Source organism: Felis catus, chromosome B4 (genome assembly GCF_018350175.1).
Source record: "Felis catus isolate Fca126 chromosome B4, F.catus_Fca126_mat1.0, whole genome shotgun sequence".
Classification (NCBI taxonomy): domain Eukaryota; kingdom Metazoa; phylum Chordata; class Mammalia; order Carnivora; family Felidae; genus Felis; species Felis catus.
Window position 1 is genome coordinate 105,268,926 of NC_058374.1, and position 26,240 is coordinate 105,295,165.

General features: G+C 35.3%; 1 protein-coding gene across 14 annotated transcripts in view; it reads left to right on the top strand.

Moving 5' to 3' along the window:
* The window catches only part of METTL25 (methyltransferase like 25), a 160,897-nt gene that overhangs the window by 21,374 nt on the left and 113,283 nt on the right, over window positions 1-26,240 (top strand). For all 14 annotated transcript variants that reach the window (XM_003989085.4, XM_045062114.1, XM_045062117.1 and 11 more), the window contains exons 2-5: window positions 3,394-3,558; window positions 4,036-4,142; window positions 18,645-19,241; window positions 21,639-21,786. In XM_003989085.4, coding sequence (XP_003989134.2) covers window positions 3,394-3,558; window positions 4,036-4,142; window positions 18,645-19,241; window positions 21,639-21,786 — 1,017 coding nt within the window. The remainder of the gene's footprint in view (window positions 1-3,393; window positions 3,559-4,035; window positions 4,143-18,644; window positions 19,242-21,638; window positions 21,787-26,240) is intronic.

The following is a 26,240-nucleotide window of genomic DNA, read 5'->3' on the forward strand; positions in this document are numbered from 1 at the left end:
TAATCACCTCATTAGACTATTCCATTAAATGTAAACTGTTGAACACGGTGCCTGACACATAGCATATGAGCAATAAATGTTAGTTATAATGTTGATTTATTGTGAATCCTAACAGTATTCTGTCTTCCTTAAAGTGGTAAATAACATTCAGGTAAAATAACAGACATTTATTTTTGAAACTTTATTTTTATTTATTGAATGTAAATATGTAGACTATGTACAATGTAAATATATTGATTGCATATTTCTATTTCTAGTTTTGAAGTGTTATTATTCATTTCTCTACTTTGAGATTTTTATAATCCAACGTGTATATATGACTTTTCTATCTTTCCTTGTGCATTGATCTCTGCTGGGTTTTTTTTTTAAGATTCTTAGAGATACCCTGATCTCATATTTACAGAAAAATAGATTTTCCCCATCTCTTTGCTCCCCTTGCTCTCTCATGCCCAATTAATCTACATTATAAGAAATTTCTGTGGAATAGTGATCTAGGTGTACAAAAATAAGAGTTAAATTAAAGACAAAGCATGCAATCAAGCAGAACAGGTGCTTCCAGTAGGGGGAGACATTTACAAAATAATCAAGCCACATAGTATGCTGGCACATTGGGCAACAAATTTAAAAACAAAGTTTTCTGTGTAAAAAAATTGAACTAATTAATAATTAAGTAAATATCAGTTGAGTAGCACTGTAGTTTCTGTTTTGCCAGTTGCCAAACCCAAGCTCCTACAAGTATTTAGAGAAGCACTGTGAGGACCACATACACTATTACCATTGCCACATAACTTTTCTTACATACTGTTTCAGAGATGGAAGCAAAGGTAAGAACATGACATGTCTGTCTCTCTCTCTCTCTCTCTCTCTCTCTCTCCTCTGAACCTTTAGAAATATTTCTGTAATTCAGAAATATTTTTCACAGATTCTAGACTACCTGAATAAACTGGTGTAACCCTAAATAACATAAACTAATGGATTAAATCAGATCACTATCTTTTTTGTTTAAAGCAATCATTGCTAAAGATAATAGTTTTGTAATTTTGATTTCCAAATTTCTGAAATTACTTTGAGGCCTATAATCAAAAGCAAATTAACAACATTTAGATCAGGTTGGATTGGGATTTTTTTTTCAAGTATTTTCAGTAGAATAGTTAAGTTGATTTGAACCTTTACTTTTCCAACAGAAACATCAACATTTCTTTCTGTTGGCAACATTGTCCAATAACTGACTACTATAATAGTCCCTCTGCACTTTGAGATTTAATACTCTTATTCTATCACACTCTAAGAAATTGCTGCCCTGGAACTTGGGGATGTTGAGACTGCCCTTAAACCTGAGAGTCTCACTTAATAGTTGACTGAGTTTTCCCCTCTGTATCATGCCTAAATATTTTGATGTGGATTTTATTTCTTTTGGCTGTGTTAGTAAATTCAGTTTGTAAAATATCCAAAGAACTTTATAATATGTGAAATATAGCTTAAATAAATCCACTATAGTAATTTTATAGCTTATATTTCTATCTTGTTGATTCAGAAATGGAAGTTACAGGTCTCTGCCAACCATATTCTTATTAATTAACATGGTAAACATTATCACCAACATCTTAATAGATATTAATTAACTTCAAAAAGATACTATCTAAACATGTAGTTTTTATTTAGAATTCTGAGAGCCTCCATCAATTTTCTTCTTTTAAATTTTGTCAGGAGCATCATTATTCTTTGTGTTTAAATAAGCTTTTATAATTTTACAAGTAACTATGGAGGGTCAGCTATGCTAGAATAGACTTCGTAGCGTGTAGTTTGGTTTCTCTGGGAGAACCAAAGTTGTTTCCTGGATTGTACCATTCTTTTGTAAGGTGAACATTTTACTACACTTGGTCTTAGCCAAAAGGCTGAGAAGTGATTCGTAAGGTGAACATTTTAAATACTTCATTTAAACACTGGATGTGTGGGGGTTTTTTTAATTATTTAAAGTAATTTTCAATGAATGAACTTAATTAGACCAATCTATCTGAAGAGTTTATTTGAACCACTGAAGACAAATTGGAATGCCCTTTTTGTAAGCTTCCTAAATACATTAAATGTACTGAAAATGGCCCTAGACAAATGAAATTGAACAAATAAAAAGCAAATCTGTCAGTGTACACAAGTGTACCCATTAGAATGGGCGAGCTTATGCTGCAGTAATAAACCTAAAAACTCAGTCACTAAAAAGAATGAAGTTTACTTTTCTATATGTTGTAGCATAGTTTGACAGTGGTGATGTCTGTGTCATCCTCATTCAAGGACTCAGGTTCCACCTTGACACATGTTTCAGTGATTACAGTTCTGGGAATAGAAAGCATAGTGAATTTTCTGATTCTCTTAAAACGTCTGTCTGAAAATGGTGTAGTTCACTTTGGTGAGATGTGGCCACACTAGAGCTCAAAAGGATGCATGATCCTCACACAGAGAGAGGTACCCGATGTTTGCAAACAGTACGACAGTTGACCATACTCTTCTCGATGAGTGAGCATTTGGAAATCATAGGTAGTTCCTATGATAAACTTATAGAATGCCTGGTTTAAAACTGACCAGGGGAAGAAAATGAACTGTTTTCACCTGAATGTAACATGAGTAGTTTTTGAACTCATCTTGATAGTGCACTGAACACACGTGAACACAAAATTTCTACACGGTGCAAATGATGCAGGGCTCTTTTACAGTAACATTTATACCATTGGGGACATTGCCATCATTCTACATGCAGTGTGCACGGGGAATAACAGTGCAGTGCATGCAGGCTGATTGCCTTTAAATTCACAGTTGCAGGTCAGCCAGACTGTTCATAAATTATGTGATGACTACAGTTCAGCAATATTTTTTTTCAAAAATTTTTAACATTTATTTGTTTTTGAGAGACAAAGTCAGAGCACAAGTGGGGAAGGGGCAGAGAGCAAGGGAGACACAGTCCAAAGCAGGCTCTAGGCTCTGAGCTGTCAGCACAGAGCCTGACGTGGGGCTTAAACTCAAGAACCATGTGATCATGACCTGAGCTGAAGTTGGATGCTTAACTGACTGAGCAACCCAGGCACCTGCAATTTAGCAATATTTTAAACCAAATATTTGGCTTTTGGAACCAAAAAAAAAAAAAAAAGACTCGAATTTTAATTTAGAGTTTAAATATATAATTGTGAGCACTAAGAGAAAACCAGGTGCTACAAATAACTAATAATCGAAATAATAAATATAATGGAGTCATTAGAGATATTTTCAAAATTCACACCAAAATGGAAATATTGTAATTCGTTGTAAAAATCCAGTGTTTTTCATTCATTTTTTAAATCTCACCCAAGTTAGCTATTAACTAGTTATTGCTAACATTTTTCTTTTTATCCTCATTTTTTTTAGGTATTGCCAGTTTTCCCCAAATATTTTGTGAAACTTCCCAGAAGCTAGTGAGTGTGGAAGCCTTTGCTTTGGCTGTGAGATATTATTCTGTACAAAACTTGGGAATATGTACTCCTTTTGAACAGTTGCTTACAGCCCTTCGAGGAAATCAAAAACAGAGAACTGGTAGGTGTGTTTGTGTATGTGTATGTATGCATGTTTTTTTAGTACTAGAAGCAGTAGATTGTTCATATATGTATATCTTTCCAACGTGTTCTTAATTTATTGTTAGACTTTCTATCATGAGCAGTGATAGATTGGCTTGTGTCAATCTTTCTTATGAATTATACAGAATAACTTAGTTACGGATCTCCCCATTGTTCCCTACATTGTAGTTCAGTTATCAGTCCTTTCCTTTGTAGTTAATTGTGTTTTCTGTCAAGGAACATTTTTAATAATGTTCTATGGGCCATCTTCTTATTTATATTCTTAATTCAAATTTTGATTCATAGCAACTAAACTAATAGAGATTTATCATGCAGAGACAATAGAATATGTTATTGTCACATGTAATTACAGAAAACATGAAGATTAACTGATGATTTTTCATTACATTTTGTTCCTTTGATAGCGGTATTTTAATTTTGTTTTACTTTTGTTCAGGTGAAAATGTGAAACCAGATGAGTTTATGAATTTGAAAAAGTCTCATGAAGTTCAGGTTATGTCAGAGCTGATCAGCAGTATTGCTGATTACTGTGGAATAAAGCAGGTAAGAGAATTTGTCTGTATTTTCAGGTGTTAAGGTAATTGCCTTTTTTTGTATCATTCATATTTTTTTGTCTACTATCACTGTCTAGCATTTAAATGTCATTAAATAATAGCTGAAGTTACATATGTCAGACATTTTAAATATGTGCTCTCATTTCCCAATGTAGTGTGAATATAACAAATTTATAATAAAAATAAGATATGACTATTCATGTTTTACCACAAATTTCAGTCTTTTAAATTATCTTTGTTGGGACGCCTGGGTGGCTCAGTCGGTTAAGCATCCAACTTCAGCTTAGGTCATGGTCTTACAGTTTGTGAGTTTAAGCCCCGTGCTGACATCTCAGAGCCTGGAGCCTGCTTCAGATTCTGTGTCTCCTTCTCTCTCTCTGCCCCTACCCTGCTTGTCGTGCTTGTTCTCTCTCTCTCTCTCTCTCAAAAAGAAATAAACATTAAAAAAATTGTCTTTCTTATGTTTCCAACTTGAGGCAGCATTATGATAATGACATTTGGCAAAATTGTTTGCCACTTGGGTGTTCTAAGGAGGTGGATTACCAAGCTGTGGTCTGGGGCACCTGCCTCATTATAGTAACTCAAAGAAACTATGTGTTAGAACTTGGAGAATCACAATGCATTCCTGTTGTGAAAGTAGCTTTTGGGAAACATGGTAATGTGTAAAAACAGATGTTAAATTAAAATCAAAGATTGCCTATATTAACCTATAAAAATAGTAAGTTATTTTTCTTATCCCTGGCTCATAAAAAATAGTAAATTAGTTTTCTTATCTCTACAAGAACAATCTCTGGGAGTAGTAGAGAATTTTCCCTCCTTCAGTTTTTTTGGGTGTTAGAATATTTTCCATGGATTCTTCCCGACTTGTGGAGAGTTTGAGGGCGACTAGAAAACTATGAAAGCTTGAGCTAGGCATCCAGAGCCACTTGTGCAATATAGATCTCTAGGGTAGGGGTCAGAGGCAAGAGCTAAGGCAGTTAATTTTCAGCTTTTTTCTAGTGTATCCTACCTAGCAGTACCTGTCAAGATCAGTTGAACAGGCAGTGATACTCAGCTGGACTAAAAGGGGAAATTACACGGTAAAATTTGAACTACTGCAATACATCTCATATGGCTAAACATAAGAAACATAGAATTGAATGGAAAACTGAAAAATTTACAGAAGACTACATATTTTTTAGTACCATTTTTTTTAAAGCTCTTCAGCAAAATAATGGTATATTCTTAATGGAAAAAATACATACAAAAAAGCTATTAAAGAAGCAGGGGAATCATGAACAATAATTTGAGAATAGTTGTTACTGCTGGTCAAGGAAGCAACGAGAGAGATATGGAAGGAAGACATAGTCCTGCACAGTGGAAATACTCATATTCTCATTCATAGGGTGGCTGGTAGGTTCATCGTTATAGCAGATACTGTTGGAGGTCTAACCTAAATTTTCTCAGGCATTTCATTAGTGTGCCAGCTTGCCTTCTGCCTGGCAGTATCTGCATTTTTCCCTATGGGTTTTGTCTGACTGCTAAAGCAAAGCACTACCTGTATACAAGTTCTGGGAATTAATTCCTCCCCGTGAGTAGCCTTGAATTAATGATTGATACAAGTTGATGTGCAAATACATTAACTCCTTAACATTTCAGGTAAGATGATTGTGAACTATGTTGTCTACACTAGCTCTCAGTTTCCCGTTGTGATTAAATCCAGCTTGTGCTAAAGTGATATCTTTTTTTTTTTTAATATTTAATTTTTGAGAGACAGAGAGAGAGACAGAGCATGAGGTGGGGAGGGGCAGAGAGAGAGGGAGACACAGAATCTGAAGCAGGCTCCAGGCTCTGAGATGTCAGCACAGAGCTCGGTGCGGGGCTCGAACTCACGGAGTGTGAGATCATGACCTGAGCCGAAGTCGGAGACTTAACCAACTGAGCCACCCAGGTGCCCCTGAAGTGGTATCTTTTTTAATAGCATACCTTTTACTGGGCTGCCTTTCTTTCTCCTTTTATCTACTTCCCTACCAGTGTTTCTTTCCCTCCCAGATAGTTCAGTTATACTTAAATCTTTGTTGTAGAATCTTCCCTGAGATAACCCAACTAAGATAAGTGCTATTTATTGTTGTGCTTCATAACTTCATTCTTAGACTACATTTATTCTTTTATTTATATGAAATATTACATAATAAATAACTTCAAATTCATACAGCACATTATTGTTTTGTCAAGTGTATCTTGTAAAATTTATTTTTTATTTATTTATATTTTTGTTTATATTTATTTATTTATTTAAATCCAATTTAGTTAACATATAGTATAATAATGATTTCAGGAATAGAATTTAGTGATGTCATCACTTGCATATAACACCTAGTGCTCATGCCAACAAGTGTCCTCCTTAATGCCCATCACCCATTTAGCCCATCTCCTGACCCAACACCCCTCCAGCAACCCTCAGTTTGTTCTCTGTATTTAAGAGTCTCTTATAGTTTGTCTCCCTCTCTTTATGTCTTGTTTTTGCATCCCTTCCCCTATGTTCATCTGTTTTGTTTCTTAAATTCCACATGAGTAAAATCATATGATATTTGTCTTTCTCTACCTTATTTCACTTAGCATAATACATTCTAGTTCCAGCCACGTTGTTGCAAATGGCAAGATTTCACTTTTTTTGATCACCAAGTAATATTCCATTTTGTTTGTGTGTGTGTGTGTGTGTGTGTGTGTACACACATATCCCATCTTTTTTGTCCATTCATTAGTTGATGGACATTTGAGCTATTTCCATATTTTGGCTATTGTTGATAGTAGTGCTATGAACATTGGGGTATATGTGCCCCTTTGAATCAGCATTTTTGTATCCTTTGGATAAATTCATAGGAGTGCAATTGCTGGGTCATAGGGTGGTTCAATTTTTAATTTTTTGAAGAACTTCCATACTGTTTTCCAGAGTGGCTGCACCAGTTTGCATTCCCACCAGCAGTGCAAAAGGGCTCCTCTTTCTCTGCATCCTCGCCAGCATCTGTTGTTGCAAGTTGTTCATGTTATCCATTCTGACAGGTGTGAGGTGGTATCTCACTGTGGTTTTTATTTGTATTTCCCCAACGATGAGTGATTTTGAGCATTTTTTAATGTCTGATAGCCATCTGGATGTCTTCTTTAGAAAAGTGTCTATTCATGTCTTTTGCCCATTTCTTCACTGGGTTATTTTTTGAGTGGTGAGTTTGATAAGTTGTTTATAGTTATTGGATACTAACCCTTTATCAGATATGTCATTTGCAAATATCTTCTGCCATTCCATCGGTTGCCTTTTAGTTTTATAGATTGTTTCCTTCACTGTGCAGAAGCTTTTTATCTTGATGAAATCCCAAAAGTTCATTTTTGCTTTTGTTTCCCTTGCCTCCAGACTTGTTGCGTCCAAGGTCAATGAGGTTGTTGCCTGTTTCCTCCTCTAGGATTTTGATGGCTTCCTGTCTTATGTTTAAGTCTTTCATCCATTTTTAGTTTATTTTTGTGTATGGTGTAAGAAAGTGGTCCAGGTTTATTCTACATGTCACTGTCCAGTTTTCCCAGCACCATTTGGTGAAGAGACTTTTTTCCATTGAATATTCTTGCTTGCTTTGTCAAAGATTAGTTGGCCATACGTTTGTGGGTCCATTTCTGGGTTCTCTGTTCTGTTCCATTGACCTTTGTGACTGTTGTTGTGCCAGTACCATACTGTCTTGATGATTACAGCTTTGTAATACAGCTTACAGAATTGTAAGCATTACAGAATTATAATGCCTCCTGCTTTGGTTTTCTTCATCAACATTACTTTGGGTATTCAGGGTCTTTTCTGGTTCCATACAGATTTTAGAATTGTTTGTTCTAGCTCTGTGAAGAATTCTGGTGTTATTTTGATAGGGATTGCATTGAATATGTAGATCGCTTTGAGTGGTATTGACATTTTAACAATATTTGTTCTTCCAATTCATGAACATGGAATGTTTTTCCATTTTTTGTGTCTTTTTCAATTTCTTTCATCAGCTTTCTATAGTTTTCAGTGTATAGATTTTTCACCTCTTTGGTTAGGTTTATCCTAGGTATTTTATGGTTTTGGTGCAATTGTAAATTGGATCAATTTCTGGATATCTCTTTCTGTTGCTTCATTATTGGTGTTTAGAAATGTTGGGGCGCCTGGGTGGCGCAGTCGGTTAAGCGTCCGACTTCAGCCAGGTCACGATCTCGCAGTCCATGAGTTCGAGCCCCGCGTCAGGCTCTGGGCTGATGGCTCAGAGCCTGGAGCCTGTTTCTGATTCTGTGTCTCCCTCTCTCTCTGCCCCTTGCCCGTTCATGCTCTGTCTCTCTCTGTCCCAAAAATAAATAAACGTTGAAAAAAAAAATTTTTTTAAAAAGAAATGCAACTGATATCTGTACATTGATTTTATAACCTACAACATTGATGAATTCATGTATCAGTTCTAGCAGTTTTTGGGTGTAGTCTTTTGGATTTTCCACATAGAGTATCACGTTGTCTGTGAAGAATGAAGTTGGACATCTACCTTGCTGATATGGATGCTTTTTATTTCTTTTTGTTGTCTGATTGCTGCAGCTAGGACTTCCAACACTATGTTGAATAACAGTGGTGAGAGTAGACATCCCTGTCATGTTCGTGACCTTATAGGGATAGATCTCAGTTTTACCTATTGTGGATGATATTAGCTGTGGGTCTTTCATATATGGCCTTCATGATGTTGAGGTATGTTTCTTCTATCCCTACTTTTTTGAGGGTTTTTATCAAGAAAGGATGCTGTATTTTGTCAAATTCTTTCTCTGCATCCATTGAGAGGATCATGTGGTTTTTATCCTTTGTTTTATTAATATGATGTATAACATTGATTTGTTGATATTGAACCAGCCCTGCATCCCAGGAATAAATCCCACTTGATCATGGGGAATAATTCTTTTTTTTTTTTTTTTAATTTTTTTTTTCAACGTTTATTTATTTTTGGGACAGAGAGAGACAGAGCATGAACGGGGGAGGGGCAGAGAGAGAGGGAGACACAGAATCGGAAACAGGCTCCAGGCTCTGAGCCATCAGCCCAGGGCCCGACGCGGGGCTCGAACTCACGGACCGCGAGATCGTGACCTGGCTGAAGTCGGACGCGTAACCGACTGCGCCACCCAGGTGCCCCGGTGAATAATTCTTTTAATGTATTGGTGGATCCGATTGGCTAGTTGAGAATTTTTGCATTCATGTTCATCAGGAAAATTTGTCTGTAGTTCTCCTTTTTAGTGGGTTCTCCTTTTTAGTGTCTGGTTTTGGAATCAAGGTAATGCTGGCTTTGTAGAATGAGTTTAGGAGTGTTCCTTCCATTTCTGTTTTTTGGAACAACTTTAAAGAAATACGTGTTAACTCTTCCTAAAATATTTCGTAGAATTCCCCCAGAACGCCATCTCTCTCTGGACTCTTGTTTGTTGGGAAATTTTTGATTACTGATTCAATTGCTTTACTGGTTAAAATTGCCCAATTTATCGGCATATAATTGCTCATAATATTCTCTTATTGTTTATATTTCCATGGTGTTGGTTGTGATCTCTTCTCTTTTGTGATTTTATTTATTTGGGTCCTTTCCTTTTTCTTTTTGATCAGTCTGGTTAGGGATTTATCAATTTTGTTAATTCTTTGAAAGAACCAGTTCCTAGTTTCATTGATGTGTTCTATTATTTTTTGTTTTTGTTCTTTGATTCCTGTATTATTGATTTTTGTTCTAATCTTTATTATTTCCCGTCTTCGCTGGTTTTGGGCTTATTTGCTGTTCTTTCCATCTCTTTTAGGTGTAAGGTTAGGTTGTGTATTTGTGACCTCTCTTCCTTCTTTAGGAAGGCCTGGATTGCTATATACTTCGCTTTTAGGACCACCTTTGCCACAACTCAGAGGTTTTGGACTATTGTGTTTTTACTTTCATTGGCTGCCATGTACTTTTTAACTTTCTCTTTAATTTCTTGATTTAGCCCATTCATTCTTTAGTAGGATCTTCTTTAATCTCTAAGTATTCATGGTTTTTCCAAGTTTTTTCTTGTGGTTGATTTCAAGTTTTATAGCATTGTGGTCTGAAAATACACACTGCATGTGTGTACTTGTTTGTACTTGTTGAGGGCTAATTTTGTAACCCAGTATGTGATCTGTTCTGGAGAATGTGCCATGTGCACTCGAGAAGAATGTGTATTCTGCTGCTTTAGGATGAAATGTTCTGAATATATCTTTTAAGTCCATCCAGTCCAGTATGTCATTCAAAACCATTGTTTCCTTGTTGATTTTCTGCTTTGCTGATTTTTCCATTGCTGTAAGTGGGATTGAAGTCCCCGACGATTATGGTATTATTATCAATGAGTTTCTTTGTTTGTGATTAATTGATTTATATATTTCATTGTTGCCATATTGGGGTCATAAATGTTTACAATTGTAACATTTTCTTAGTGGATAAGCTCCTTAATTACGATATATATATATATAATTACGATGTATTACCTGCTTCACCTCTTGTTATGGTCTTTATTTTAAAATCTAGTTTGTCTGATATAAGTATGGCTCCTCCAGATTTCCTTTGACAACGAGTAACATGATAGATGGTTCTCCATACCTATGTTTTCAATCTGCAGGTGTCTTTAGGTCTAAAATGAGTCTCTTGTTAGCAGCATATGGATGGATCTTGTTTTCTTACCCATTCTGATTACTCTATGGCTCATTGACACTTAGAGTGAGTACGGAAGGATACGCATTTAGTGCCATTGTGTTACCTGTAGAGTTGTTGTTTTTGGTGATGTTCTCTGGTCCTTTCTGGTCTTTGTTGCTATTGTTCTTTTTTTTGTTTGTTTTTGTCTTTTCTCCACTCAAAGAATCCCCCTTAAAATTTCTTACAGTGTTGGACTAGTGGTCACGAACTCCTTTAGCTTTTGTTTGGGAAAATCTTTATCTCTCATTCTATTTTGAATGACAGCCTTGCTGGATAATGAATTCTTGGCTGCAAATTTTTCCAGTTCAGGATGTTGAATATATTCTGCCATTCCTTTCTGGCTCGCCAAGCTTCTGTAAATAGGTCTGCTGTGAACCTTGTCTGTCTTCCCTTATAGATTAAGGACTTTTTTGTCTTGCTCCTTTCATAATTTTTTCCTTGTTTGTGTATTTTGTGAATTTGACTATGATATGTCTTGGTGATGGTCGGTTTTTGTGGAATCTGATGGGAATTCCCTGTGCTTCTTGGATTTTGATGTCTGTGTCCTTCCCTAGATTAGGAAGGTTTTCCTTTATAATTTGTTCACATAAACCTTATGTCCCTTTTCTTTCTCTTCATCTTCTGGGTCTCCTATGATTTGGAGGTTATTCCTTCTTGATAAATCAGTGAGTTCTCTAAGTCTGTATCATGTTCTTTTTGCCTTTGTTTCCCTTTTTTCCCTGCTTCATTATTCTCCATAATTATATCTTCAGTATTGCTGATTTGCTGCTCTGCTTTGCACATCTTTGGCATTGTGGCATCCATTCAAGATTGCATCACGGTTATAGCATTTTTAATTTCAGTCTGACTAGGTGTTATTTCTTTTACTTCCACAGATATGGATTCTCTAGTGTCTTCTATGCTTTTTCTCACCCCCAGCTAGTATTCTTACTATCATGGCTCTAAATTCTAGTTCAGACATATTATTTATATCTGTGTTGATTAAGTCTCTGGCTGTCATTTCCTATTCTTTCTTTTGGAGTGAATTCATTTTGTCATTTGTGGTTCATTTGTCCTTCATTTTGTCATTTTGGAGGAAGAGAATATAATAATAAAATAAAATATTAAATATTAAAAATAAAAAACAAATCAAAGATCAAACAAAGGAAGCTAGATCCTAGGTGTGTTTCATTCTGCTTGTTGAAAGAAGCTTGATAGAAAAAAAGGAAAAGGGGGGAAGGTAAGAAAAATTTTTAAAATTAAAAAATAGAATAAAATAGAATAAAAATAAAATTAATTAGAATACAAAAATTTTTAAATAAAAAATAAAGTAAAAAATAATTTTTTCTCTTTCTGTATCCAAGAAAGAGAAAGAAAAGAGAGAAGAAAGAAAACAATTTAAGCAAAAACAGAATGAAAGAAAATGAACAAATAAATGAACCGTCAAAGAGAATGAAACCTGAATGAAGTTACAGCCAGTTTCCCTTAGAACTGAAACTATGAAGCTCTCTATAGTCCATCCACTAAGCAGCACATGGAGTGACCCCCCCCCCCCCCATCTTTTGGGGGACGTGCTTGGAGGGCACAATTGGATGGGGCTTGGTATAATGACCATTCTCCAGTAGGTGGCACTGTTTAGCTTACTGGGGTGGATCATTGTGCGTGCACGTGCACACGGTAGGTGGAAATGGTTTTACCCAGCTCCCTAGTCTCTGACACAGGAACTTCACACTCCCACTGACCTAGGATCAAGCACCCCTCCTTTGTCTTAGGCCTCCATCCACTCCCTGCCTCTACCTTGTCCATGTCCAAGCTGTCTGGTACCTCTTTCCAGCTCCAGAGTTTTGTCTCAGGTGGGTTTGTGTTTCAAAACCCCGCACTTCATAGACCCTGGTGACGGATCTGCACCGACTCTCTGTGGGAGGGTCTTACTGAACAATGGCCGGGTGCCGGCTTGCCCCAGAAAATGTTTGTGTGGTCATTCAGAGATTATGGCAAATCACAACACACAGGCAGCCCCAGGTCTCACTGCTGCCTGGCATCTTTGTCCCAATGCCAGCAAACACTGCTCTCCGGGGGTCTGCTGGGACCTTTGGCTGTAGGGAGGCTGTATGACCTCTACCAAATGCTCTCCAAGGAGGGGAACCACTTCTCCCCATGTGGCACATGAAACCCTCAGCCTGCATTGCCTGCTTCTGAGGATTCACCCTACTTCCTCACCAAAGTGCCACCAGACACTGATCTCCAAACCTTTAGACTGTGTGCTCCACTGTTTATAGAATCCTGGTAGTATTGAAACCCTCTCCTTTCTTCCCCTCAGTGGTTTTGGGGAACAAATTTCTTGTTTAGTCCCCTGCAAGTGTTTTCACTCTTTCTCTTTCTCTCCAGCTACTTTCAAGGGAATGTTTTTCCTGCAATCTCCAGATGCCCTCCACTCTCCCCTTTCTCTTTCTGTTTGTGTCCTCTTTCTGTGAAAATGGCTCCATACCCTCCACAGCTTTCCTCTCCCCCAGTTCACCTCTCTGCTCCATATACCTTGTGAGTTCTATGGCTTACGTTATACAGATTGTTGTGTTCATCCTCAGATCATTTTCCCAGGTATTCAAAATAGTTTGGTGCTGATCTACCTGCGTTTCAGGGATGAGACAAGTTCAGGGTCTCCATACTGCTCCACCATCTTAACTCCCCCTCCAGCACAGTATTTTATTTCTAAAGTGTGGAGAAAAAATTTTGAAATACTTTAATGTATCATGTTAGGCCTGCTTTAAGGAGACTTTATTATAGCAGTGAGGCTTATTCTTAGTGAATGAAATAACCTAAAATACAGACTTACAAAGGCTTTCTCTTGATATCACTTTATAGCAGTATTTGATTCTCACAATAATGAAGTTTAAGATCTCTATTATATATGTACAGCTTTTACTTTTAAAATGCTGATTTAATAGGTACAGATTTCATGGGGATAGATAGAAACCCAGATTCTGAAATTCTTAACTTTACTAGTGACCACAGACACCAGAGAAGAGGACAAATGGAATTCATTTTTGATTCAACTATATTGCTGCCTACATGCCAGAAACCTTTGCTTCTCACTAACATTACCAAGGCTTCTTAACTTTTGTTTCCAGAATGTGTTCATTCATTCATACCTGTGTGCATGCATTCATTTCACAGATATTTCATTAGTTCCTACCATGTGTCAGGCACTGTTATAGATACTGAGGATGCAGTAGTGAAAAAACAAAAAATATCTTTGCCTTTATGGCATTTATATTCTAATGAGGAGAGATAGATAAAAAAAATGATCATAAGTATATTTTTTGTATATGTTGATACACTTTAAAGAGAAAAAAATAAATAAAAATAAAGGAAGTAGCTGATTCAGAGATGGGAATTAAAGTTTTTGATTAGGAAGGGAGGAACAAGTAACACATTGTAAACTCATTTGAATTAAGACCTCTCTTGCTAGGTAAAAGTGTTATCATTAGAATACCTGGACGAAAAAGCTTTTCAGGGAGAAGCAATAACATGCTCAATGATCCTACAGTAAGACTATGCCTAGTGTCTTCTTAAAACAGCCAGTAAGCCAGATAAACTCCATTGGAGAGAGCAGGGGCAAAGCAGTAGGAGCTGAGGTTGGAGTGGTAGAAGGCAGGTCATGAAGTTATAGAGTCTCAGAGGCCATTGTGATATTTTGGGCTTTTATTCTGAATGAGATGGGAAACCATTGGACACACTGAATCACTCTGGTTGCTGTGTTGAGGAGCACTGTCTTTGCACTTTTTAACCATAGTCTTTATAGACATTCAGGCTAGTTCTTTCAGAAATTGGCTCCTATCTGAGCATGAGAAGAGCTTTGAGTTAAGGCAAAAATCCCAGTAACAAAGTAGATTAGTAAGAGATAAGATTAAAGTCAATGAGAGATTTTGCTAAGAAGAGAGGTATGATCAGATAGACTTGAGGGAAAGATGGGAGCAGGGAGACTATGAGGAGGTTGTTGCATTTAGCCAGGCTCAGGGTGCAGTTGCTGAGATTATAGATTTGCTCACATTTCATATGGAGAGTATAAGAGAAAGAAAGGAGTCCTAATCTCCACCTGGAAATATGTACAGAGATACCATTAACTATGAAGGGGAATATTATGGGAAAGGCAGGTTTTACAGAGAATATCAAGAACTTCATTCTGAACACATTAAATTTGAAATTCTTATTAGATATTCAAGTGGAAATGTTTGGTAGACTGTTAGATATATGAGTATGAAGTTCATGGAAGAATTTCATACTGGATTTATAAATTTTAGGTTCATTAGCCTAGAATGGTAGTTAGATCTCTAGGTCAGACAACAAAGTATAACTCTTCTATATGAAGTATAGTACCATACTAAACAGAATTAGGAGACTAGGAAGATACCTCCCACCAGGCATTGGACTGGAGAATCATTTATTTTCAAACCCGTAAGTTGACCCAGGAAGGAAATGACTATTGTGGGTAAGGGATAGAAGATCAGGATGGTGGAGATTTTGCTATTCAGATCACATAGTTTGAAGGCAAAAAGTTGCACGGCATGTTACTTAATTCCACAGAGGTTTTCATTGTATTGCTGACACTACATATTGCTACTAAAAGACCAATTTGGAGGGAGATAAAAGTCTACTTGGATTAATAAAATAGAAGTGTGAGTCAGCTGACAGATTTTCTAGGAAAATTTGCCCATTACTGAAAAGGTTTTTAGATGTTCTGTTGTGAACACATGATTCTTAGACTTTCTAGAGCCATCTTACAACCAGAGGAATTACAAATATTCACAAGTGGAATTGGCCATAAACAGATTAAGGAGCAAACTCAATTATCTCTTGTTAAGAAAACATCTACATTGGTAGGAACAAATGTGCTGATGCTAGCAACAACTCACTGTTTGCTAACTTCAAGCTTGTCATCAGCATCAGTGTGCTTCATGGAAGGAAAGGAATGGAGAGCTTCGCTTTCACTGGAGATTCAGATATGGAGAAACTAATAGAGTTTCTACTGCATAGCCCTTATGTTTATGATATGTATTGTATCTTTAGTTAGGTTGTAATTCCTTAAGATCAAGATGTATAATGCTTATGTATTTACCATAATATCTAGCCCAGAGATGAACATCAAAAGGGGTATAAGCTTATTTATGGGAATTATTTATTGGAGTGTTACGTATGAGTAACTCATTGGAGTGTTCATTTGAATTGCAAGATCCTAAATTTTTTGAGGACTTAATTATTGGCATTACTTCAAGTATAAGAGTGTTTTCTTGAGTGACTTATACCAGGTTTTAACTGATTTTAGGATAGACATAATAAGAGTAGATATTTCTTAAGAGAGTATTCCTATAATTGTCCATTTATTTCTTACGAAATGACATGGCAGTACAATAATAATCTTGGTAATATTTCTCTTATTTTTAGCATTATTTAGGTATAATTTACATATTCACCAATTCTAGGTGTACATTTTGATTAATTTAGTAAGTGTCTGCAGTTGTGTAACCACCATCATAATAAAAAATATTTGTCACCATAAAAAGTTTCCTCATTCCCTTTCACAAAATATTTCTTTCTCCATTCTCAGGTAACTATTGGACTGCTTGTAGTTGTTTTTGTTTGTTTGTTTGTTTTGTTTTTCTTTTTTTAAGTAAATTCGACCCCCAACGTGGGGCCCAAACTCATGGCCCCAAGATCAAGAGTCACCTGCTCTACCAACTGAGCAAGCTGAGCACCCCTGCTCTGCTTGTAGTATTGAATTTTCTAGAACATCGTGTAGATGGAATCAAATAGAATGAGAACTTGTTTTTGACTTGTTTCCTTTAGTTCACAGCTTTTAAGAGTCATCAATGTTGTATTTACTCTTGGTTTTTCCTTTATGCCATAGTATGAATATACTACAATTTGTTTTGCCATTTACAAGTTGATGGATATTTTAGATGTTACCATTTTTTTTTTAGCTGCTATGAATATTCACATACAAGATTTTGTGTGGACATGTTTTCTTTTGTCTTGGGCAAATAGCCTGGAATGGGATTTGTAGGTTGTAAGCTAAGTGTAAGTTTGAACTTTATAAGCTGCCAGTGTTTTCTAGAGTGCCTGTACCACTTGACATTTATGTGCATCTCGTTATGATTTTAGTTTGCATTTCCCTGATGACTAGTGATAGTAGGCATCTTTTCTTATTGGCCATTTGTATGTCTTCCTTAATGAAGTGTGCATTCAAATATTTACCCTATTGTAAGTTGTTTGCTTGTCTTATTATTGAGTTGTAATATATATTTTTTATTTTATATTTATATTTATTTGTATTTATTATATATTTTAATTTTTATATATTTATATATTATTATTTATATTTATTATATATTTTATATATTCTGGATACAAACAACTTGTCAGATATATATTTGCAAATATTTTTAACCATATTTTTAATAGCAAAATTTTTATTTTCATAAAGTCCATTTTTTCAATTAGTTCTTTTGTAGTTCATACTTTTTATGTCCTACATAAGAAAACTTTGCCAAGTGTCACAAAGATTTTCTCATGTTTTTTTCCAGAATCTAATAGTTTTTACTATCACATTTACATTTGTGATCCATTTTTTTTTTTAATGTTTGTTTATTTTTGAGAGAGACAGAGCGTGAGCTGGGGAGGGGCAGAGAGAGACACAGAATCCGAACCTGGCTCCAGGCTCCAAGCTGTCAGCAGGCCCAACAAGGGGCTTGGTCCCACAGACCATGAGATCATGACCTGAGCTAAAGTTGGATGCTTAATCGACTAAGCCACCCAGGTGCTCCTGATTTGTGATCCACTTTTAGTTAATTTTTGTGTTTGCTGTGTGACAGGCATTTTTCCCCCAGACATACATCCATTATACCAGCACCATTTGTTGAAAACATTATCTTCTCTATTGAATTACCTTAGCCATTTTGTCAAAAATTAGTTGATTATGTAAGTGTGAGTCTATTTCTGTTTTTGATTACTATAGTGTTATATTATTTCCTGAATCAGGGTAATCTTCCAACCTTATTTTTTTTTTTTCAAAATTGTTTTGGTTATTCTAGGTACTCTGCCTTTTCATATAAACTATAATATCAACTTGTGATTTTTTTTTTAAGAAATCTGCTGGGATTTTGATTAGGATTTTTGTTGAATATGTAAGTCATTTTGGGGGAATTGACATCTTCATTTTGAGTCTGCCATTTCATGAACATTCATTTCATGAATGATATATCTTTATTTAGATCTTTCAATTTTTTTCTCTGCTTTTATAGTTTTCAGTGAATAGCTATTTCAGAACCTTTGTTAAATTTATTCCTAGATATTCTATTTTTATGCTATTTTAATTCAATTTGTTTTAAATTTTATTATCTAATTGTTCTTTGCTATTATATATGTTTTGATGGTTCATTATTAATTTCTAATGATCCTGTATCCAGATGCATTGCTAAATTCACTTTCTAGTTTTGTGAGCTTTTTGTATATTCCTGTAGACCTTCTGTAGACAATCATGTCCTCTATGAAGAGTGACAGTTTTATTTTCCATTAGGTCTTTTACATCTTTTCCTTGATGTATTATACAACCTAGAACCTCTTTTAAAATGTTGAATAAAATTGACGAAAGTGGTTGGTTTTTAATAGGAATCAAAGAATTAAAATGAAAAATAAACATAACAGGTTGTATAAATTATACAACCATTTCTTTATTTGTTTTTAAAAAAAGATATTGAGAATGCTTTCTATTCTTATCTGACTAAAATCCTTTCATTCATTCTTTTTTCTTACTTTAGGTAATTGACCTGGGTTCTGGAAAAGGCTACCTAAGCTCTTTTTTGTCCTTGAAGTATGGCTTAAAAGTTTATGGAATTGATTCCTCAAATACCAATACTCATGGAGCTAAGGAGAGAAACAGGAAATTGAAGAAACATTGGAAAGTCTATCATACTCGGTCAAAATTAGATGGCAATGGACTGGCATTAAAAATGGCAAAAGAAAGGAAAGTGCAAGATGAAATTAAATATAAAGTAGATATTGAGGGAATATGTAACAACAGTCCTGCAAATCAAGGAAAGATGTCTACCTCGGATTTTTTGCCAGATTTTTCGGATTCTGTAATTTCTAACATTAGAACACAAATGGAAAACCTACATGTGTATTCACATCGAGAAGAAAATTTGTGTTTTGAAAATGCCTTTTCTCTTATAGACCTTTTGCCTATTAATGCTGTAGAACCTACTTCATTGCAAACATCTAAGAGAAATATGTCTGAAGCAAATAAAGAGAGAAGAAAAATGATATCAAAGTCAAATGAATCAAATATATACTCACCTTTAACATCTTTTATCACTGCTGATTCAGAACTGCATGATATTATTAAAGACCTGGAGGTGATTTCACTTTTGAATTCCTTAATTTAACTTACAAAAATACTCTTAAGACATAGAGTTAAATTTTAATAGTAGCTTACTTAACCTACATATCTTATTTGATTACATTAGTCTAAAGGACCAAGAAAATAAAATTATATGCAGTTTTTCATGATTCCTATAGCTGTAAAATCTGCCAAGAGTATAAAATCTGACAATCAGACAATTGACAGTTTTCCAGAATAGAGTGCCCTCCACTCATTTCAAGCCTTCTAAATCAAACAGAAGTACTAGCACAAAAGCTAGCAAGATAAGTTTTATTATGCAATGTAGGGATTTTCAAAATTCCAGTCCAAGAAAACTCTTAACATTTTAATTTAAATTTGCAGTAAAAGGGTAGCTAGGGCAATATTATGTTTAACATTAGCCTTGGTAACCAAATAAGGCAATTTTCTTGAGCAAGAGTAGCTTGAGTATTTTTTAAATGAATTGAACTTTTTCTAAACTATAAGTAATTCAGATCATGTAATTGAGAGACAAAATATCTTAATCAAAGGCAGTATTGCATGTTAAGTAGAGGAGATTCTAGAAATCATTTGGCCTCATTATCTTAAAAAACAATGTAGCTTTTGAAGTTGTAATACTCTATTCTTACTAAATTTTTCAGAAATTCTTCCCTAAAGAAATGAATAAACAAAAGATAGTAGAGTTCCTTGTAAATTTCAATTCCTATTTGGTAACTGACTAGTATTTTTATTTAATCCTTGTTTGGTAGTCAACCAGTGTTTTGTCCTTATAGAATGAGGAATTTTTTTTTCTGAACATTTGTATTTCACTAGATAAGGGAAACTGGTTAGTTCTCATTAATTGTTTTACCTACATATGAAATCAGTAATTAGGTTATACCTTAACTTTCTCTTAGGGATAAACAACCCCAATTACTTTAACTAACTTCAAAATACATAAATTTTAGTGCTCATTATCATATGTTTATATTTTTCAAAATCTTGTTGAAAGTGTATGATCAAAGCTATATGCAAACTATTACAAGAATCTGTCTAATATAAGATGTACTGGGAGAATATTTCTTGAGTCCTACAGTGAATTAACATAATAACCCAAATTAATTAATACCTCCCCTCTCCTCTTTATAACAACATATATAATATTTAAATATTTTATCATTAGGATGAAATAGTGATTGCATATTTTTGTCTGCCACTTGATAATATTATTAACTAATATCATATGATGACTATAGTAAAGAATGAAGTTAAATGTTCTTGTATTATCTTTAGGCAGAACTAAGCTAAGCTTAAAGAGAGAGATTTAGGGGCGCCTGGGTGGCTCAGTCAGTTAAGTGTCAGACTTCGGCTAATGTCATGATCTCACCGTTTGTGAGTTTGAGCCCCACGTAGAGCTCTGTGCTGACAGCTCAGAGCCCAGAGTCTGCTTCAGATTCTGTGTCTCCCTCTCTCTCTGTTTCACTCACGCTGTATCTCTCTCTCTCAAAAATGAATAAACATTAAGAAAAATGTTTTTAAAGTGAGAGATTTATACCTCTCTTACACATATATCATGATGATGATAAGAATAGAAAGCACTTACTGAATTTTATTGTGTGCTAGAGATTGTACTGTGTCATTTTACCAGTATTAACTTATTTAATTTTTATCCACTGACGTAGGGACTATTATTATACTCATTTTACAGATGAGGAAGTTAGAACAAACTTGGTATAATGATTAAGCTCTGTGAATATATGTGTTTGTTCCCATTCTGTGTGTGTGTACGTTTAAATTAGGCTTTGGGCAATTAGAAGAAACATTTCATAGGAGAACTGTTACATAAAATTCATGTTATAACATTAATTTAAAACAAAAATTTTCTATTGAGTTTAATATTGCCACATTTTATGCAATGAATATACTTTTTTGGTGTTGGAGTAGAATTGCCAACTTAACACACTTATTCTTAATGACAACGTTTTGAAAGTTTTGATAGGCAGTTTGTACAGAAGTGAATAAAAAAACTGACTAAAAGGTGTAAATGTGTCTCAAATCACAAGTTTGTCCTAGTAATGGATGCTACCTTTGACTGGCCAGCCTTTAATTTGGCTAATAGTTAAGCAAACAGTAGTTGTAAAAGAGATCAGAGAAAATTCAAGCAGATAAGTAATCAAAACCACTAGAAAGTCAACTCAAAAGTATGTTAATTGTGATGAAAGATCTTACACACTTTGCCTATAAAGGAAATAATTATTCATAATGAAAAAAAAACATAGAATACTTTCTAGGTAGAATTTGATCATTTTTAAAAGCTCCATATAGTCTAATGAACATTTAAAATCTTCACCTGAAATGTTTTTTTAGCCCTCCTCTTAATGCCAAAATTTATTTTTTCTTCTCATTGTTAAAGGATTGTTTGATGGTAGGCCTCCATACTTGCGGTGATCTTGCTCCAAATACCCTGCGAATATTTACTTCCCAGCCTGAAATCAAGGGAGTTTGCAGTGTGGGTTGTTGCTATCACCTCTTATCTGAAGAATTTGAAAACCTGCACAAAGGTACAAAATTTTCCATGTCTCATAGTTCTCTTTATTTGAGCATAATGGCTACTTTGTATCTCTCCTTTTTATTGTTGACAGTAACATTTGAATTAACATTTGAGCATATCTGATTTCCTTGCAATTTTAGTGTTACCGCAAAAGAAATTTGATGTCCAACACCTTATGTAATATTATAGGATATTTTTTTTGTTCATAAAATGGTCTTAATGAGTGCTAAAAACTGTAAATATTTAAAAATTTTATGTGGTAAATTTTACAGAACTTCTGTTTAAAAATACTTATAATATATAGATTTGCTTAAATAGTAAAGCTGAGTTATTTTGAGGTGAATGTACTGTGGCAAAGTTTGCTTTCATTTCCAAAGCCTCTGTTTTGTAAAGAATATTGATAATTTTTTGAAGAAAGTTCTTTACTGTATTTTGAAAAGTCAACATACTCTGGTTTTAAAAATCTGCATAACTGCTGCTCTGGGAAACAGTGTGGAAGTTCCTCCAAAAATTAAAAATAGAACTACCCTATGACCCAGCAGTAGCACTGCTAGAAATTTACCCAAGGGATACAGGAGTGCTGATGTACAGGGGCACATGTACCCCAATGTTTATAGCAGCACTTTCAACAATAGCCAAATTATGGAAAGAGCCTAAATGTCCATCAACTGACGAATGGAGAAAGAAGATGTGGTTTATATATACAATGAAATACTACTTGGCACTGAGAAAGAATGAAATGTGGCCTTTTGCAGCAACGTGGATGGAACCTGGAGGGTATTATGCTAAGTGAAATGAGTCAGGCAGAGAAAGACAGATACCATATCTTTTCACTCATCTATGGATCCTGAGAAACTTAACAGAAGACCAGGGGGGAGGGATAAGGGGGGAAAAAGTTACAGAGAGGGAGGGAGGGAGGCAAACCATAAGAGACTCTTAAGTACTGAGAACAAACTGAGGGTTGATGGGGGGGTGGGAGGCAGGGGAAGGGGGGTGATGAGTATTGAGGAGGGCACCTTTTGGGATGAGCACTGGGTGTTGTATGGAAGCCAATTTGACAATATATTTAATATAAAAATAAATAAATCAAAAAAATAAAAATGATTAAAGGTAAACAAAAATAAAATAAAAGTCTGCATAACTGTGCAATTGCATCAAAACAATATTCAGACTGCTGTCTGGACTGAGAAGGTACCTGAGGAACAAGGTAGAGTATTGTGGGAGGACTTGCATCCCCTGGCCTTTCCAGAGCAGCTCCTGAAATTCCTCTGTTTCATCTACTTGATACGTTATATCTCTCCATAAGGTATGGTTTCAAAACCTCTGGTTCAGATTAGGTGGTTATTCAGTCTATTAACATTAGCAGCTCTCTTTTCTATTAGTATAATGAAGTCTTTATCAACATCTAGCACCCACTTGCTAAGAATTTTTAGGTCAAGAATATGTGTGCATATGGATGGGATTTATGCTTTTCTCAGTTTTAAAACCCAGGTAAATATGAAGTTTTGATTGTTTTCATTTAGTCATGTTCAAGAGGTAAAAAAAAATATGATTGTATAATTCTACTGAAATTTGGGTGACATAGAGGTCATCCTTAAAACTGATAAAAATTTTTATGAAATAAAAGTTAATAGAATTTGAATTCTTTTATGTGTTTTCAAAACTCTCTTTTGGGAAAGGTACACACAAGTAAGGTTGTAAATACGTAGACATATACAGAGTGAGAGAAAGCAAATTGGCAAAAAGTTAACAACAGTTTGACTTAGATGGAGCATATATATATATTTGTAATGCCATTATTTCCAACTTTTCTCTGAGTACAAAAATTTTCAACATAAAAATTGGGAGGGAAGTGAACCTAAAACTAGAAAAGTGTTTATACCAAACTATATACCCATATATTTACATTATTTTACAGTCTTTTTATTCATCTTCCTTAGAAGAAATGACGAATGTTACCTTTAGTACAATCAGAGTCTTAACAGCTTTTAAAATATTAAATGAGTAATGTTTTCCTGCATCAGCAATAGTGTAAGGTTCTATGTAGGGGGGAGGTTTGATTCTTAGTTTAAGAGCTTCCTCTTCTGAGGGTACAGTGAAATGGAGTTTCTTTAATAATCAGCTCCTTTTGCGGGAAGGTGTGGATGCTCCATGTGTCCTTTAATTCAGAGATGCTGTCCTGCAACATAAGATCTTTCATTTCAGGGGCGCCTGGGTGGCTCAGTCGGTTGAGCGTCTGACTTCTGCTCAGATCATGATCTCACAGCTTGTGAGTTCAAGCCCCGCGTCAGGCTCTGTGCTGACAGCTCAGAGCTGCTGCCTGCTTCCGATCCTGTGCCTTCTTCTCTCTCTGACCTTTCCCCACTCCCACTTTGTCTCACTATGTCTCTCAAAAATAAATGTAAAAAAAAAAAAAAAAAGGTCCTTCATTTCAGCTGCCTTCTTGCTTCTTTCATTTTATGGTCATCATGCCCTCAGAGATGCCTTCCCCTTCCTAAGGACCCCTCTCTCCTCTTGAGGCAGTGCCATCTCAGGACTGCCGTCTGTGGTCCTGCTGGACCTTTGCAGCCATTGCTGTGTATAATCAGGTCTCAGACCTGATCTCAGTACTTCCCACCACCGGCGAGATCCTCTTTTTCAGCTTTGTTTTGTATTCTCTGTCACACCCATTTTTCCACACCTGATTCTCCCTCTGGAGTGATCGCCTTAGCTGGTTCTGTCACTTTGGGATGTTTATTTACTAACCCACAATTGAATCAAAATTTGTAGTTTAGTTGTGGCTGCCTTTCATACTGGTAGGAGATAATATGATTGAATAAACATTTCTTGGCCAGCTACTGTCTTCAAGGCATGGTACTTGGCACTTCATGTACAATAAAGAGAGATGAGGGAGGGGCTCATAAAAGTACTTTGGGAAAGAAGTAAAAGACTCAGATGATAGGCAGAGTTCAGTGTAGTTCAACATTCATCAAATGCCCCCTATGTTCCATACTGTGCTAAGCAGTGATGATATTAAAATGTAAGAGATAGCATCTTCACCCTCAAGGGATTTAAAAAAAAAAAAAATAGCCCTTAATCCTAGGAACAAGATAGTCCCTGTTAGTAACTTCGTTTGTAAAAAATCATTTAGAATTTAGAATACGAAGTTCCAATAATATAGATTTTTAAAATGAAAATAAAAGTTTCCCCACCCATGTTTTTGGTTTCTTGTGTGTTTTTCTGGGAAAGAAAATGTATACATATATGTGCACACTCTATATTCTTATGTTTTAGGGAACCAAAAGATAAACAGTTTATTACCTTATTTTTTTCACTTAACATATTATGATGATCTTTCTATATCACACATAGGATGTTGCCTTATTCTTTTTAATGATTCCAAGGTATTTCATATGCTATTTTTTTTATTTATTCAGTCTTAAATAGTTATATTTTCTTAAAATAGTGGTACTTTTCTTTCAGCAAACCAAAATTTAATGAACAGTTGGTCGGGTCAATGTAAAGTTTGGAGAACACAAAATAAGGCACCAGTGTTTCTATTTTCTGATCCTCAAACATTAGTTTCAAAGGAATGTAGTAAGTACTATAAGACAGAATATTATACCTGTGTTTTATAGCAGATAACATGTAGCCCAGTCTTTGAGGGAGGGATGGGAGCTGATGTTGAGTTCCCAGGGTGGCAATACCCACTGTGTCAGCAGGAGTTAATCAAAGAAGTGGAAAAGGTATTACAGGCAGTAAACAAAGGCATGGGGTGGTAAGTGTTCAAAATCGTTTCATTCTCTTTGCCTTTCATAGTTACTGTTTCTCTTTGTCTTTTCTCCCATCCTGTTTTTCCTTGTGTCTTTCTCAGAGGCAGTGATAATGGTAATCCTAATGATCATTTCAGTGGATAGAAAAGTAGTTTTTAGACTGAATGAGACCTCTGTTTTCTCATTTCAGTTTACCCACAAATCGTTTCCCCAGAATCTCTCCTTGGTTCTCTTAGTTTATTTATTTAATACTTAGCCATTCATAAAATAATCTTTGGATCTTCTGCGAAGATTAAACTAAACACCTACAAATTTCACACTCTGGAAATGGAAGTCTCTCAGTTAACAGATCTCAAGCATTGCTTTTGGGTCCTTTCCTTCTCTAGAGTTGAAGTTGCCGTTGTTCACTGAGTTGATATGACATTTTTGGCCCCAGGATTTAGACAAGAAAAAAAATGCTGGGAAGGTTTGTTACAGCTGTGTCCAGCAGCTACAGACTTATTTTCCCTCCTATAGGCAGAGTCAATTCTGGGAAAGGCCTTCCTATCAAAACTATCTTAGCTGAGATTATCAGGCAAAGAATACTAGGCTTAAGCGGGAAAAGCTAATAGTATTTTAGTGCTGCTTGCATTTCTTATGCATACCTGAAACAAACAAAGTTGGGAGTTTTACTTGTCAGGAAAGCGAAGGATAAGCAGAAAACAACAGGATG